The sequence below is a fragment of the Mesocricetus auratus genome, unplaced genomic scaffold, assembly GCF_017639785.1.
Source record: "Mesocricetus auratus isolate SY011 unplaced genomic scaffold, BCM_Maur_2.0 Super-Scaffold_100008, whole genome shotgun sequence".
NCBI lineage: Eukaryota > Metazoa > Chordata > Mammalia > Rodentia > Cricetidae > Mesocricetus > Mesocricetus auratus.
This window is the reverse complement of record NW_024429192.1, coordinates 54,184,110-54,202,838: the sequence shown is the minus strand read 5'-3', so window position 1 is coordinate 54,202,838 and position 18,729 is coordinate 54,184,110. Positions and strand designations below refer to the sequence as shown.

Sequence of the window (18,729 nt, the reverse complement as noted above, 5' to 3'; positions counted from 1 at the left end):
AATAGAACAAGGAAAATGACCATATGTATAGTACACAGTCAAATAAATTTCAAAAATCATGAAGTGATTGCAGTCCTGGACTAACAGAAAAGAGTGAGAGTGTCACTGCAATCTTATGATCACTATCATACTCATCCATAAGCTTAGTGCTTTAGATCTAGATCATGCCTACTGGGAGACACTCTGAGACTGCACTAACCCTGCTTCTCTATGATATGATATACAATCACCTCACTATGATAGTAAAACACTTATAGTTGGATGTATACTTTGAGTCAATATAGTTTAGTATACTCTTACAGACTATTCCTGTGTGCATGTGTACAAGCCTGCAAAAATCAAACAATGTGAGGTAACCGAAGATTTTCAAGTTTCTAAAATCCAAACTTCTTTCCATTGTTCTGTTCCCTCCTATTCATGCTCCATTATATCCCAGAAGTTGTCTCAAAAAACCAAAAGCTATATGGGGAATAAGACTGACAATACATTTTTCTTGTGGATCTTTACAATCTGTGAACAGTGTTAAAATATGAATTTGGGAACTACTATGAGCTGTGGGAAGATAAGGGGAATGGTATAAAATGTAACTTGTGCTAAGATGGGAGCAGTGATTTAGTTAAGAGGCAAAGCAAGCATTGTTTTCCATTTACAATAATTGACTAATGGGGACAGCCAAAGTAAAAGTGATGTTCTCAGTTTTAGGAAACTGAATAAGAAAACGTTTTATATGTATGACCTTGATTCTTACTAGCTATGGAGTGTTATTTTTGCCATATTGCTGAGAAAGCATTCAGAAGAGGCACAGGATCATCAACCAGTGGTTAAACTGAAATTTAAACCCAGGACTTTAAACTCTTAACTTCCATCTTGTTTTCATTATACCAGCAGTCTTTAGTTGAAAAGTATTTATCCTAAACTCAATAATCACTCAACAGATGTCTTCTACAGAGGATTGAAGTCTTTTGTGAGAAATTTAAATACTGGAGTAAACAGCCTTCGGAGTAACTTCCATGCCTGAGAGGCTACAGAGCCTACCCAAGTTCATGCTTACAACCAACATTCACACAAGAGAAAAACACAAAAGCAAACAAGTAAATGAGAACAAGGGTTAAAACTTGCTGGTGTTTAGGAGGTCATCTATATGACAACAGGAAGTCTGTAACAGTCCAATGTACAAACTATTCTCATACTAAGATGTTCCCAATATTTATCTTTAGCATTGTTTTAAGTTTCTCAGTGTTGTTTTAGTACAATTTGGTTCTAAGTTTGAGGAACAGTAGGGTTCAATATGACTACTTATTTTCTCTTTGTCAGCTCTCCTTAGGAACTTCATTGGCTAGATTTATAGCAAGTGTTAGAAAATAAAATAGCTGAGGCATTACCATGTATGAACGAAAGTCATAGATAAATTGAAATTGTAGACTGTTAGTTACATTTGTCAAAAGTTACTGTTGTTCCTATACAAGCAAAAACTGGCAGCAGAAGTTTCACCTTGTAAAAGTCCTTTGTATATTGTGACAGCAACTAAAGAATTGTTTAGGAATCATATTGAGTTCAATTCTTTGCCTATTATTTACTAGAAGTTTTGTCTTGGGCATATCAGTTACATTCTTTAACTTGAAGTTCCTTTTCCACTGAAATGGCACAATTATAATCGCCTTAAACTGTTATAAAAGTTATATGAAAAACTACACATGATGATAAATAGTACCTTTTTAGGTTGGTATATCTCATCTTTTAATCCTTGCTCTACCAGTTAAGGATGAAGAAAGTTCTATCACAATTATTATTCTGAAAATAATACATCATTTGAGAGGCCCAGAGATGACTGGCCATCTAAATATAGATGTGAACAGGCAACTTCTGATTACAGTTATTACTCTGGATTATGATCCCATTAGCAATGTTACAACATTGAGTTGTAAGTTAAATTGTCAGATGTCATAAAAGTTATCAGCAGTATTAAAATTATGGACAACTTGGTTTAGTCTGGGAATGACATTTATCATATGTATCTGTAAAGAAGATTGGAATTCCCTATTAACGACCAAGGAATAATAATTAAAATACATTAACACGATGATATAGGACAGTGCATGGAATATTATGTCATTTGTAGAAAAAACATCAAGATAATGTATACATCTATATACGCATTTGTAGAGAATAATTAAAAAGGTGAGTAGCACTGGGCGATTCTGGAAAGGCCCTGAGAAACTTCATTATGTATAACACAGGCTTTCTTTTCTGGTGCTTTGATAGACTCTAGATATGAAAAGTTAAAATGTATTTGAGTAGTTAATATATTTACATTACCACCAGTATAGTTAAAACCATTTCTCCTCAAATCTAACAAATGAAAAGTTCAATTCTCCCTATTAGTTTTCTGAAAAACAGACCTATTAATCCACTTGTGGTGGAGAATAGGCATGGTTTAGCAGAATTATGCTTTATTAAAAACCATAATAAATTGTCCTTACATGGCTACTAATGTTCAGAAGACTACATGTATGAAACACGTGTCTGATCTTTGTAATCATGAACTCTCAACTTCTATTTCAGATACATCTCATTGCTCTTACTAGGGGGAATTTTCCTAACTTTAGCTTTTAGTTCGGTATTTTGGCTTTTCTTTCTGTTTCCTCCATATTTCCTTCCTAGGTGACTCTAACCTTTGTTCCTTTGTCATCCATACAAACATTTATAATGTGATAAATCATGAGTAAACATTGTAAGATATTTTCCTCTTTCTTGTTCTCTTATAACTCTACTCAATTTTACTATTCTTTCTTTAAAAAAATGCTGTGACTGTGTTTGAAAAAGACGTAGTGGTTTTGGGTTTGTTTTAATGTTTTTTATGTTCATATTGAAAGAAAATTCATACACACTATAGCATAAACTGTATTAAACTCATTATATAGTTTAGGCAGCCTGGAACTCATGGGAATCCTCTTGCTTCATTCTCCCAAATTCTGAGATCATATGAGTAAAACAACTCACCCAGCTACATTAAATGCATATTAGTTACAAATGCCTTTGCTACAGTTTGGATTTTAGGAGTCTTTCTTTAAACCTACATATTCCTTGAACAAACTTACTAAAATGAGTACTTTCTTTCTCATCTTAGTATTTCCTCAAAGTTCTTCATTTCTCCACACATGTCTCCAAAAATCTTAGATGTTTTCTTATAAATTGATCTTACAAAACACCACAATTTTTTCTCAGTAGCAGGACTTGGGAAGTCTATGTGGCCTCTGGCAGTGGATCCAGTATTTATCCTTAGTGCAGGAATGTGCTTTGGGAGCCCATTCTGTATAGAAAGTTACTCTCTCAGCCTAGATACATGGGGAGGGCCTAGATCCTGCCGCAAATGATGTGACAGACTTTGATGATCCCCCATGGGAGACCTCTCCCTCCCTGAGGAGTGGATGGGGAGCATTGGGGGATGGTCAGGGGAATGGGAGTACAGGAGGGAGAGGGAACTGGGATTGTTGTGTACAATAAGATAGTTTTAATTTAAATAAAAATAAATAACCAACAGTTTATAAGAACCTTTACTCAATCTTTTCAATAAGTTCTGCCTAAATTCTACTTCTCTTTTGAGGCTTTACATGAATATTTTAGTAATTTAACCAGCTATAAAAAGGTGTATTATTTATACTGTGAAACATGTAATTCATCATTACAATCATGCATTACTTCAATTCAATTCATAATTATTTCATTGACTCAACTAGACTTTATGCAATTACTGTAGAGATTATGTTCATATTTCTATAAACTTAACAAGTACTTATAGTATTGAGGCCACATCAACATTCAATAAATATATGTTGATTAAAAAGTCAGGTCATTTGTCTCTAGTAACTATTGAAATAAAGTGCTACGTTGATTGTTAACTGTTATATATTTTAAATATAAAGCTAAATAAATAAAAAGGAATCAATATATTTAGTAATGAAACACAACATACATATTTTCATAGTTAACAAAATATGTTCATTTACCTTTCCACTAATCATATTTGGGTAAAATTATTCCCTTTCTATACATGGTAAGTAAAACATGTAAGCAACTTATTTAGTATATAATAAATGTCAGAGATCAATCATAAATCCAAATATTCTGTCCCAAGACAAGTCTTTGTCCTATATCTACAAGTCCCCTTTTGAGAATGTAGTAATGTATATTAATATTGATTTGATCATAAATTCATATTTCTGGTTTATGTTTTAACCATTTCCAATTTTTAGATTTCATTATTTCATCACCATTAGAGTTTTTATATGAGTTTAGATTACTTTTATGTTTACAAATGTTTTGTATCTTTACTCAAGATAATATATACATGCATCTCTCCTCCTCATGGACGTATAACTATTCTCCAAATTAAAATAAATCACTAACCACACATCAGCAATCCTAGAGTAATCAGATGTGCTGCAGTTGCATCTGAAGCAAAGCCAGATGTGAAAGAGATGCAGCACCACCAGAGTTACAGATCACTGATATCAGGTAAGTGCTTTAACTTTGATTGGCATTGGGATGGGATGGGTGGAGCTGGTCTAGGAGAGACTATTAGGAGACCTCAGTTTCCCCCAAGTGATTTCACCCCGGACCCCTATCGGACCCTCCCAGCTCAGCTTCCACCATCCTTATCAAAGTTTAAAGCACTTACCTGATATTAGAACCTGAAACGCCAGAACTGCTGCACTACATCTGTCTTACTTCCAGTTTGCCAAGTAGGTACAATTGCAGAACCTGCGCCAGCAACTGTAGCTCACAGTGTTGTACCACAGTGGATGTCTGCTGCCAAAACTGAAAATATTTAACCTTAATTTCATTAGGAACTTGTCATTTCAAAATTATTGTTTTTCTAAAATTAAATGTTTCATTTTATCTACTTACCATTTGGATAAGGTGTGTCACACAAAGTTAGAAATTCAACAATAGGATGATCCATTTCAAGTACTGTAATTGCTTTTCCATGCATGATGGTTAAACTTGGTCTTCTGCAAGCTTTGTCATATGACAGCCCACCAGAGAATATTATAAATGGTTCACTACATAGGGGGGAAAAGGGTAATGAGACTACATTCTTTAAGATAACAAGAAGACAAAACATAAGCCTTTAAATAATAGATTCAGAATAAGTTATCTACAATGCAAGTGGCCTTCCTGTCTCTAGTTTCTCAACAATGAATATTTTAGCATCTCCCTTTTCTGGGTCTACATTCTATCTACTAGAATAACTAATGGGTAGGTGTAAAGATATTTGAGTGGCACTGGGAAAGGACAAGATGGAGGGAATTGGGGTACTCACTAACTTTCAAAGGGACATATTAGTACATTTTATTTGGCTAAGAAATTCTATATCACTATCATTAGAACATTAGTTTATGTTATAATATTCAATTAACAAGTGGGCACGTGGGACCCAAGTCTCTAAGATGAAAAAGAGAGGCAAATTTTAATACAAAATGAAATACCACAGTGGAAAGCTCAGAATGCTATATGAGAACATGAAAATTCTAGATAATGAAGTTTCTATATTAAAAGGTTTATGAGAAGATAGAAAGTAATATGTAAATGAACAATAATTTGTCAGAGAAATGTCCCCTACTGAGTTATATGCATATACAGCAAGCTCTAGCTGGTTCAAGTAATTTCACATAAAACTATAGTCTATTACTTTAGTACTTTTTTCTTTTTGAAATTAAAAGACAATTACATCATTTCTCCCTTCCCTTTCTTCCCTCCAACCCCTCACATGTACCATCCTTTGCTGTCTTTCAAATTATGACCCCTTTTTTACTTGTTTACACACACACACACACACACACACACACACACACACACACCATGCTCAGTCTACATATTACTTTTCAAGGTACAAATAAGTAATAAAATGAGTGTCACTCATTTCTTAATTTGGTTGGACTGAAACTGTTTGGATCTGGGAGTGAGGAAAGGTGGGGGAGTACTAGGAGGAGTGGAGAGAGGGCAAACTATGATCAGAATGTAATGTATGAGAGAAGAACAAATTTAAAAAATAGAAATGGACAAGAAAAAAGGAAGGAAGGAAGAAAAAGAAAAAAAGAAATGTGCTCCTGTATATGTCTGTTAGGGCATTTGCAGAGTCAACCTCCATATGGAATAGCAAGTAAAGGCAGTAAGGGAGCACCTGTGCTGAATGCTGGCAGTGCTGTCCAACAGTCGGGGGTCCAGGAAGCAAAAGAGTAAGGAAGGATACCAACATAGGCTTCCTCTTTTCTCGCTCTGCTTCCCAGCTGACATAACGTAAGCCTACTTTGCTTGGTGTACTTTTATGCTGTGATGAGTTTACTTTGCCTTGACACAAGACTAAAATAAATGGAGTCAGTAAATGACAGACTAAAGTGACCTATAGCCAATTAGGTCTTTTTACTTTAACATACTTATTCTCATACTTTGTTACAAGGACACAAAGTGACAAACTCAACAAGGTTTCCTTTGATGATTGGAAACCATTTAAAATAGCTTCATAACTTTTCATTTTTCTACTCTAAACTCAACACACATACTTTATGTTAATAAAGAAGTGTTTTCAGCAAGTAATACCAAATTGAAAATATCCCTCTCCAATACATTTTTAAAAGCACTAGAGAGCCTTTGCAGCAGAGTCATTTTAAAGTCTGCTTTTCTAAAACATCCACTTCCACTCTTTCTGATAAACTAAAGAAGCTGCCTGTCTCTATAAATCTCTATATTTCCTTCTCTTTTTTGTCTTGTGTTATGCAATAATTTGTAAATTTTATGCTGATCAAAGAATAAAAACCATAGAAATCTTAATATTTCTATCACATTCACATATAAAATATCTATTCTAACTTTTAAAAATTATGTCTTGACAAAGCTTTTCTGTTCTCTAAATCCTGCATTGTGGATCATTTGAGTTAATGGCCTAGAATGAATGATTTGACAAACTGAGTCAAGAAACCATTAATTTGGTATTAGAAAGCATATTTCCTATTGTTTGAAATATACTTCCATTTATCCTATAACATCATATTGTAAAGCTTAAGTACATGCAACAAAATTTATATTTAAGTAGTAAATATATGTACACAATGGGTTAGAGGTTTTTTATTAAAAATGTTTATGTGTGTGCGCTTGTATGAGTTTATGTGTATTGTATGAATGTAGGAGCCCACAGAGACCAAAAGCAGGTATCTAGCCCCATGACACTGTATTACAGTTGTGAGCTGACATGTGGATGCTGGGAACCAAATCTATATCCTTTGCAAGAGAAGTTAGTGCTCTTACTGTTGAGCCATCTTTCCTAGTCCCCACAGTGGACGTTTTACTTAGTTTTCATAGCTATTTTCTACTTGTCAGAAATCTTCATCTTTCTTATTCTAAGGTTCTGTGGTTGTTCGAATGAAAATGCCCCCTATAGGCTCAATGTGTAAATATTTAAATATTAGTCAAATTAGTCACCAAGGAGCAGAAATGTTTGGTGATTAGAATAATTAGGAGATGAAGTCATTTTGGAGGTAGGTGTGGCCTTGTTAGAGGAATGTGTCACTTGGGATAGGCTCTGAGGTTTCAAAAACCCCACATCAGGTCCAGTGTCTGCCTCTCTCATTTGCTGCCTGTGGATCAGAACATAGCTTTCAGCTACTTCTCTGGCACCTACCAGCCTGCTGCCATGCTTCCTGTTATGATGATAATGGACTAAACCTCTAAAGTTGTAAGCAAGTTTACAATTAAATGCTTCTTTTAGGAGTTGCCTTTGTCTTGGTGTCCCCTCACAGCAACAGAACAATGACTAAGACAGGCTCACTACTATTCCTTCTAGGTTCAAGATATTTGTGTCATCATTATCTCTCTATTCTCTGGTTATTTTCACTTCTTAACATTTTATTTTAATCAATGTATCAATTTTAAAAAGTGTGGCCCAGCATCAGCATAAACCAGAATTTGTTATAGATACAAATTCCCAGGGCCCTGCCAGACTTTGATTTGAAGTGTTTAGCAGGGAGGATAGCAATGAGTTTGAACAAATCGTCTACTTAAAACAACCCCCCCCAAAAAACATGTTTTGCAACCCCCCCCAAAACCAAAAAAAACCATGTTTTGCTTTAAAAATCTAACACAATATAGTAATAAGAACATATGGGGTCACATATATATGTTCACACACACACACACACACACACACACAGATGTTCATCTATATATGCATGATACAACAACTAGTGAAAAGGAGCATTTCTTAATTAAGACATAGTTTAACCTGGATATAACTCAGTCGAGTTCTCTACTACTTCTGTGACCACATCTTTCATTCTTTTTAAGACTAGTACACTCTAAGTTTTACCCTTAGTTTAAACTTTCAGAGGTGACTTTTATATAAAGTAATAATCACAAAAATAAAAACAAAATTGTCTGTACGCAATGTATACAAATGGAATGAAAGTGTGATCGATAAAATGCTTATTTAATATTATAAATATAATTATTATATTTAGAAACTAATTGTTAAAACAAATATTTAATTAATCTTTAATTTAATCTTCTAATGATAATAACTATGCTAATTTGATTAATTAGGAAACTGAGTGTGTACCCTCTTAGTCATGAAAATCTATGCCTTATGCATTGTTTCACCTAGTTTTCATGAGCATCATAGCAAATCAGATATTACCGCTGATGACACTAAAGGTTATGATATAATTAAAAGTCTCACAGCCATATTATTATAAAGTCAGTGATATTAATCGTGACTTTACACTGTTTCATTTGAGTTCTGATTCCTAAAGTACCTCCTTTTAAGTCCTATCTCAGAAATTCTTTCTCTAAGGAATGTTCCTGACCTCTCTTGATAATTCTCCCTTCCATGATCTTCAAGGATAGGTTAGATGTTCCTTTTATTTTTTCTATAAAATATTTAGTTGCCCAAAAGCTAATAGATAGAAATTTTATAATATTTGCAGCCTGGTTATACCTTTGGCCTTTTTCTATGTCCCCAAAACAAACATCTATCAAACTATCTCTAATGCCATTTAAAAACCACTAGTTTTTTGTCTTGGTCTTTGTTACTAGAGCCTATCAAATTCAAAATCTGGTAGTAATTCATGTTTTAACACAGAAATCAAATTACTCAGTGTGTGATATATAATTAAAACCAACTGAATCAAAATGAACATTGCTGAGCACATCACAGGAGTACATTTTCAAAATGACACCCCTGTAACCAAACAGAAGCCATAAAATGCATGGATTATAAGATTTTCATGGGAAAAGTATCTCAGGCATCACATGAAACTGTTCTTATGTTGCTGTTTTATTTTCATTATTTGTAATCCATAGAAAAGATTGAACACTAATTGATAATTCAATGGATATTATAGTCCTTAGGATATCCAACACTGAAGTAAAGAAAATATTATTTTGGAAAAAAATTACACAAGTTAAAAGGAAAACCAAATAAAGCTATAAGCTGCTTTGAACAATTAATATAATTTCCTGACCTTCAAGGATCCTTAGAGTTTACAGTGTATAACATGGTATATATACTACTTAGGTACATGAAAACTTTTAATTATAAATAACATTTTAAGGAAAGAAGAATTATATAAGATTTGTTTCCATTCACACTGTTTAAATTTGGAATATTTTATTTGTTTAGTTATGGTAAATTGGCCTGCTAAAGATACATTGATAATTTATCATAATTTTATACTATTAGAACTTCAGAAGAGGACATTTTAACAAACATAATTGTATCTATGATGTTAATAGCACATTACAATGTGAACAAGTAACTAGCAAAAAGTAGGAGTTTTTTAGTCTATATTTCTGTTCAGGGGTTGACAAGATGGCTCAGCATGTCAAGGTGCTTGCTCCTGAGTTAGATCCTCAGAACCCATGTGCGTGTACATGAACAATAATAATAATAACATTATTATGCTCATATCGGGTGGGAAAATGCCATTAATGATTATTATAAATTAAAGCAATGCAGAGACTGTGGATATAAATGTAACAAAGTTGTATTAGATATTATTTTATCATATAGTCTTAATATTTAGCTCTTTTCCATCATGAAAATATACATAATTTTATAATTCCAACTAAAGGCTATCTTTGCAAATTCAGTATGTTAAGATTCTAAGTTCAGAGAGATCTGGTTATACATTTAAATCTCTTAGGATTATCAATATATAGATTTAGCTTAATAAATGTTACAAGTATTATAAATGATTCAAAAGTCCTCAACTATTAGAATTAATATATGTTAATATAAATATAATTTAAACATGTAATTTGTTATTTTCAATATTCACAATAACAAAATATGTTAATTATAAAATTAATAATTTATAATTCTATGGTAATATAACATTATCAGAGGTTGTTGGCTTTCTTTCTCCTACTCCTAACATATAATTACATATTTACCAAGTACAACCACGTACCTGTTCCTGCAAGTTTTGTACTCTACTTTAAGAATTGGTTTACAAGGCTCAGACTTCCTTCCTTCTCTTTGACTTTTTCCTAATGAAAGAAAGAAAGAATTAAATCTAACTTAAAATTATACTGATTGATGAGAATTTTTTAAAATTTCATTTAAGAAATATAAACATGGAACAATAATATAATAAAACAGAAATCTATAAGCCTCTGGGGATGAGTCATGTAGCTTCCTCCACTGTGACAATAACCCTTGAACAGATTACACTATGGCAGCTGATACAAACACAACTGAAGCTAAAGGGTCAAGCACAGTTTTAATTGTAGACACTGCTTACAGAAGGGAATAGGACAAGCACTATTTTATATTTCCATCAATGATGATTAAGTTTGGAATAATCTTATTACTCCAGTTATATTATATTGTTAAGCTGGTCATTTTTATGATTTAATGCATAGTAGTTTCAGTTTAAGCTAAAGGTATTGGCTTATTCTTAATGTATCCATATTTTACATAATAAGTCTACATATTCTAATAGTTTATTAAATTCATAAGTTATCATAGAATAAAAACAATGGGATGCTTTATATTAATGAAGTTATTTATAAAAGTATTCACATTTTGCTGCTTTGTATTCTCTAAATATGAATGTAGTTTCTTATAATTTTAGTTATATATACACATAAAATAAAGTATAGCACTGATGATATACACATATATAATGAAGAATAGTATTATTAGAATATATTATTCATGACTGTAATCTCAACACTGAGGCAGGTTGAGAGTTCAAATCCAGCAAAGGGTACAGAAGATCTTCTTCTCCCCCCTTCCACAAGGAAAAAAAGAACAAAAAGAAAGGAAAAGAAAAAGAATAAAATCTGTATCATTCTCAATTACTTGTCTACAATAGTAATAAACTTTCATATTGCAGAAAGTCTTCTAATATAAAGCATATGATAGTCTTACAAAATCATTCAACTTCACTTAAAATGCTGTTACAATGATTAATTTACTGTGTGGAGAGGGGGCACATGTGTGCTATAGTACATAGATAGAGTTAAGAGAACCATTAGTTCTCTCCTTTCACCATTTGGGTCCCAGGCATTGAAATAGTGTTGTAAGGTCCAATTGACATTCAATCTTCAGCTCTAACAGTTTACTTTTTGGAAAGAGTTGCTTATTTTCATTTTATCAATACCTGCCAGTAATTAAAGCATACTTAAATGTAATGTGCAAAACAATAATATCATCAAGTTGATTTATTGTTATTCTCTATCTTACAAGTACTGTATAATAAGTGTCAGGGCACATAGAAGCAACTAAATTATAGTGTGTTTAGAATTCATTAGGTTGAACAATACTAATATAAAAACTGCAGTATGATGCACCAGAAGAAAATGAATAATAGACACAGCATGTTTTAGAAGCTGTAATTAAAACAGGGTTATGGATAGACCAATTTGACTCCATCACAGGATAAATGAAAGAGTAAAAGATAAAAGAAAATTCTCAGGTACAAAATAGTCAACCAATGACAAAATGTATAGCTAATTTCAATATAAATATGGACAACTTTTGAATTCTGGAGTAATATGAATAAAGCAACATTTCAGAACAGTAATATGAGTGAAATTAACAAAAGTTATTATGAAAAGTGTTAGAAATTGATGCTGGGAACAAGGAGAGTGTGACAAACCAAACACAATAACAGTAAGTAAACAATGCCAAAAACTGCGAAATACCATTAGTCATTATCACCATAGACACTAGGGTAATACTGAAAGGTTAGGAAAGAAATGGTAAAATGGTAAAAGAAAAATGCTCCAAACTCAGACAATCCAAGCAAAAATGCTAAAAGATTGAAAAAATATCTTAAAGGCAGGGGAAAAAATCAAGACAAAAACAATTGTATTAAAAGGAGCCCCAAGTAAGATTAAACATCAACTTTGGAAACATTAAAGACCCAAGAGCAGAGAACAATATGCTTAAAGTACTGGAAGAGAAAAAAAGAAATGTAAACTAGAGAATTTTGTGTTAGACAAAATCATCTTCCAACAATGAGTTAAAATGTCAACATTTCCCCAAAGCAAAACCAGATTTGCAACACCAGAAATAAGAGGTGTTTTTCAGGCTAAAAGAAATTGGCCACAGATGGGGATTTGAACTTGTACCCCCCCAAAAAAACCACAAAATTTTCATTATTTTGTATTTATTCATGACTATGAGTTTGAGGGGTTTTTGTCTTTGAAGTTTTTATTTTTCTTCTTGTTTATTTTTTGTTTTTTCTAGCAATAGTGGAGAGAATATAGAACTGTCCTACCTTTGTATCAGAATGTCTTTGAATTTTTAATTTCTGCATTTCTGATGCAATTTCTTTCTTTCCTTTTTTTCTTTCTTTTCTTTTCTTTTCTTTTTTTTGAGACAGGGTTTCTCTATGGCTTTGGAGGCTGGTCTCACAGAGATCCACCTGCCTCTGCCTCCCAAGTACTGAGATTAAAGGTGTGCACCACCAATTGCCTGCCCAATGTAATTTCTAATTTCATATTTTTGTTCTTCTGTATTGATTAGCTTAGCTAAAGACAGTGTCTGTTTTCATTATATCAGTGTTTTATTTCTTTGTTCTATGGTTTTGCTTTTACTGCCATTAACTACTATGATAAATGTGTGATTTGATCCTTCCTTTTTGTTAGTTGGTTTTGTTTTTTTTTAGATTTTTGAGTATTTATCTTTAGATAATTTAGACATAGTGTAGATATAATTTAGAGCTACAAGTTTTCCTCTTCAATGAATTTCCTAGTTTGAGTATATAGTATGGTTCAATATTATTTTTCTACATTGAACAATTTACATATAGAACAATTTTTGTCTAATTCCTTCTTTAAATGTTGTTTTTTAAAGTTTACATATGAAGTTTATATACAGTTCCTTGTAGCATTTCCTTTTTAAGTTAACTATATTTTATTTCACTATCAATGAGAAATGCTTTACTACCCATTTTACAGAATTTAAGATTTTCTTGGTAATTTAACACATTGCCATTTAAAATAATTCTACATGTATTTAAAAAGATGTAACACAATTATCTTTTTTGACAGAAACATGATCATATGGGTATATTTACCCACAAAACAGTCTGTAAAAAGTTAAGATAATAAATTGTATAATACATATATTTTACTACAATTTAAAACAAAAGTTGGGCATAGTGGTTCACATCTGTAATCCCAGCATCTGCAAGACAGGGGCAGGGAGATTCCAAATTTTAGGTTTGTCTGTCTCAGAAAACAAAATAACCAACAAACCAACACCTCGCCCAAGAACACATTTCCTTTTAAAACACAATTGTCTGACCTTTTAAGCTTTATAGTTTATTTCTTCATGATAGAAAAATTTTGACTTCTAGAAAAACAGTGATATATATCCACATAGATTTAGAAGAGATGGCTAAGGAAGAAGGGGATGAGAATATACATTCTAGCAAATAGATGACATTGTATCACCATCCACATTATATTACTTCATATACATGAAGCTTTACATTTATTTCTAACAGACTTTTATACTGTATATCCTGAGTAACTGATAAATATGAAGATAAAAGCCTGTATATCTTCATTATATAGGATATAACTTTTATAAGGAGGAGGAGTGTGAGCCATGGTTGTCAATACAGGTCAAAGCAAAGCAAGTGATGTTATTTTAAAAAATTTTTAAGAGGTACCTAAGCTCAATGATTAAAGGCAGGTGAAATGTTCAGAATAAGTCACAAAAGGGAATCTTGAAAGATTTCTAAAAATCAAAAAGATATTGAGTGGAAAAACTATCTGAAGAAAAATCTTAGTTTAATAGCATGGAAATGCAGGAACAAAAAACAGTTAAACAGATGACGAATCAGTGGGAACTAATTTACTTGAAATCTGTTACAAAAATATTGACAAAACAAATACAAAAATGAAGAATCAGTGATTTGCTCCAGAACACCAAAAATTCTAACAAAGCTGACTCATATTACAGAAAGAGAAACAAAAAAATATATTAAAGATAAATGGCAAAAAAGTTCTAAAATTTTGTGAAAATTATGAATTTAGAACTGTTAATGGAATAAATTTAAAAAACCAACCAAAATAAGTTGAGACATAACATGTTGAAGTTACTACAAATAAAATATATAAAAAACCAGAAGGAAAAAACACATTCTATATAGTAGAAGCAAAGTTCAAAGCACTGATGTAGATACTTGCAACAAACTATAGAAAAAGATGATAAAGTGCCTCAGAATTAAAATGTATTCCTAATAATAATATTTAAATTACGTGAAAGTAGAAAAACAAAGCAACCAAATAGAGTATCAACAACAGAGAACAAATAAGAAGTAGATCTAGATCTAGTCTTACTAGTAATTGCATTTAATGTTAATGGACTAAACATACTAACCCCAAGATAAGAAAAAAAACCTAAAGTATGTTCCTTATGGAGGAGCTAATCAATGTCCTCTGCCAGTCTATAACATAAATGAAGGTAAAATTGGAAACATTAAAGTTGTGAAGAGGCAAATCTGTAGTTTTCATAGTTTCTTTTCAAAGTATGTATCTTACCATGTGGTACTGTGGTTTGGAAAGGGCGACTTGGGCTTTTCAGGTTCCATAAAGTCAAACTACCATCTGAATGGCTGCACATGAATTGTTTGCCCTCATGATGCCAATCAATTGAATGAATAGCCTGATAAAAGCAAATACAGGGGGAAAGTAGATATATCATCATATATTCTGAAATCACATTGGCATAAAAATTAATAGATTGAAACATGTTGAAATAATTGTTTTCTCACCCAGATTGGGCTGTCTTTGACTTCAACCCATTACAGACATTTAAAAGCTATGAAAACTCATTTCCTTATATAAATAACGATTTTGAAAAATTTTAATGACATTAGATCCCAGGACATTTTGATATCAATTCTATGTCCTTCCTATATCCTATCTTCCATGTTTGAAAAATTTACACAGAAGTAAAAGTATAGTTATCAGAAGATAATTTCTTGTAAAATGTAGGCATAGTATCACTTAAAAGCAGATAATTTAAAAATAATTTGGGCTAGCACCTGAATGCATTCTATATGCCAAATCTCATGACATGCACTTTACATAAAATATAATATTTAATCACATAAAGGGTTTTAATTTATTTTATTATTATTTCTCAGTTTACATATGGTGAAATTAGCTTAGAGACTGAGATACTCATTTGCTTTTTAAATCACAGAAGTCAAAGCCAAACTCCTAATAAAACTCATATTCTTAACTGTTGTACAGCATTCTGTCAAGCATATTGCTATACTAATTGATTTAAAGCAAGTAAGAATTAATTTTAAATTTTTTCAAGTCCATTCTATAGTTTTGAGTTAGATAAAATTCAACAGTAATTACTTCATCTTTAAAATTGTACTAATCCCTGTGGTATTATTATACTATTTTATGTGAAGTAAATTTTAAAGAAAAATCTACTGAATTAGTAATTACAATTGCATTTCATAATTTTTGTGTTCTTTGTGAATAAATTAATTGCCATAATTTAATCACTGTATTAAATACAATGAGGCAAGTCCCTGTGGATAAGAAAATCAAAAAGTTGTATATAACATCTCCCCCACAAGAAATGTAGAATGAAGACCAATATAGGTGAATATTAATCATATTCATTGTTCATATCTTTAAACACATGTGTGCTTATACAGTTACATAATTGAATTCTTTATGTAACCAAGTGTGAAATTTTCAGCCAATATGTTTAGTATTAGAATTACAGCTAACTGATAACTTGACTAATCATTAGACGTAAAGGAAATAAGATATGATTCAGACATCAATATAAGACTAAACTGAACATAAAAGGAAACATGAAATCCTGGACTTGTGGAATTTTGTTTTTCTCTTTCTTTTCTTTTCATTTTCTTCTAGCCATAATTTCTATGTAGAGACATTTTGTCTCCAACAAAGGCATTTAGAAACAAAAAAAAATCTTCATTGTCTTTTCTGTTTCTTTTCCCTTCTGCAGGTAGTTCAAACTAAACAGCACTTCTTTTGTCTACTTTGATGATCCTCAGTCAATTTTAAACTCTCAATTTTAACTACTTGGTTAGCAAAAGTAGAGGATGAGAAAGCATACAGACCCAAAACCTCATCTTAACACAGTAAAATTCTATCCATTGGAGAAGACAAAAAAATTCTAGCTACTACTCTAAAAGAATTAACCTAACGAGAGCACTGTCTTTTTTTAGAGATCAGGAGTCATACAGTATATAACTAAGGAGCTGGTAACTGGGCTCAGGGAATTTGATTTTTGTTTATTTAGCTACATCACATTCTTTCCATCAAAACAAGGACTTACTAGAAACCAAACATCAATAATCAATTCAAGAAAAAAATATAAAACAAAAGAATGTGAAAGAAAAATACTAGTCATATTTTATCAACAGTGACTTTTTCTTGAAGACAAAAGTTTAAAAACTATATAGCAATCTGACAAAAAGAAACATGCAGTTCCCATGGAATCAAAATATTACCCTCAAGTCAAATTGAAAGATTTTTCTGAGTAAAGAAAATCGTGCTGGGATTTTGATGGGGATTGCATTGAATCTGTAGATTGCTTTTGGCAAGATTGCCATTTTTACTATGTTGATACTACCTATCCAAGAGCGTGGGAGATCTTTCCATTTTCTGGTATCTTCTTTAATTTCTTTAAAGACTCAAAGTTCTTGCTATACAGATCTTTCATTTGTTTGGTTAGTGTTACCCCAAGGTATTTTATGTTGTTTGTGGCAATTGTAAAGGATGATGTTTCTCTGATTTCTTTCTCAGCCCTTTTATTGTCTGTATATAGTAGGGCTGCAGATTTTTTTGAGTTAATCTTATATCCTGTCACTTTGCTGAAGGTGTTTATCAGCTGTCGGAGTTCACTGGTAGAGATTTTTGGATCACTTATGCAAACTATCATATCATCTGCACATAAAGTTTGACCTCTTCCTTCCTAATTTGTATCCTGTTGATACCCTTCCTAATTTGTATCCTGTTGATACCCTTTTGTTGTCTTATTGCTCTAGCTAGAACTTCAAGTACAATATTGAAGAGGTATGGAGACTGGACAGTCTTGTCTTGTTCCTGATTTTAGAGGAATTGTGTTGAGTTTCTCTCCATTTATTTTGATGTTGGCTGTTGGTTTGCTGTATATTGCTTTTATTGTGTTTAGGTATTCTCCTGTTATCCCTGATCTCTCCAAGACCTTCATTATGAAGGGGTGTCAGATTTTGTGAAAGACTTTTTCAACATCTAGTGAAATGATCATGTGATTTTTCTTTCTCAGTTTGTTTATATGGCAAATTACACTGATGGATTTTCATATGTTGAACCATCCCTGCATTCCTGGGATGAAGCCTACTTGATCATGGTGGATGATTTTTGTGATATGTCCTTGGATTCAATCTGCCAGAATTTTATTGAGTACTTTTGCATCAATGTTCATGAGGGATATTGGCCTGTAGTTCTCTTTCTTAGTTGTGTCAGAAGCTAGTCACCAAAACACCTAAAAAGTAGGGTACAGAACTAAATAGAGAATTCTCAATAGAGGAATCTAAAATGACTGAAAGACACATAAAAAAGTGCTCAACATCCTTAGCCATCAGGGAAATGCAAATGAAAACAACTCTGTATACCATCTTACTCCTGTCAGAATGGCTAAAATAAAAAAAACACCAATGACAGTTTATGCTGGAGAAGATATGGAGAAAGACGAACACTCCTCCATTGATTGCTGGTGGGAGTGCAACTTGTAAGACCTCTTTGGAAATCAGTATGAGAGGAGTTCCTCAGGAAGTAGGAATCAGTCTACCACAAGATCCAGCAATTCCACTCTTAGACATATACCCAAAAGATGCACATTCATACAACAAAGACATCTGTTCAATTATGTTCATAGCAGCATTATTTGTAATCGCAGAACCTGGAAGCAACCTAGATGCCCCTCACCTGCAGAATGGATGGAGAAAATGTGGTACATTTACACAATGGAGTACTACTCTGCAGAAAAAAAAACAACAGAATCCTGAAATTCACAGGCAAATGGATGGCACTAGAAGAAACCATCCTGAATGAGGTAACCCAGTCACAAAAAGACAAACATGGTATGTACTCATTCATATATGAATTTCAGACATAGAACAAAGGAATACCAGCCTACAATACACACTGCCAGAGATGCTGGGAAACAAGGAG

General features: G+C 32.3%; 1 protein-coding gene across 13 annotated transcripts in view; it reads right to left on the bottom strand.

The window, feature by feature from the left end:
• The window catches only part of Stxbp5l (syntaxin binding protein 5L), a 241,517-nt gene that overhangs the window by 117,972 nt on the left and 104,816 nt on the right, over positions 1–18,729 (bottom strand). For all 13 annotated transcript variants that reach the window (XM_021227995.2, XM_013114406.3, XM_013114408.3 and 10 more), the window contains 3 exons: positions 15,058–15,181; positions 10,464–10,542; positions 4,909–5,063 (listed from right to left, as the gene is read on the bottom strand). In XM_021227995.2, coding sequence (XP_021083654.1) covers positions 4,909–5,063; positions 10,464–10,542; positions 15,058–15,181 — 358 coding nt within the window. The remainder of the gene's footprint in view (positions 1–4,908; positions 5,064–10,463; positions 10,543–15,057; positions 15,182–18,729) is intronic.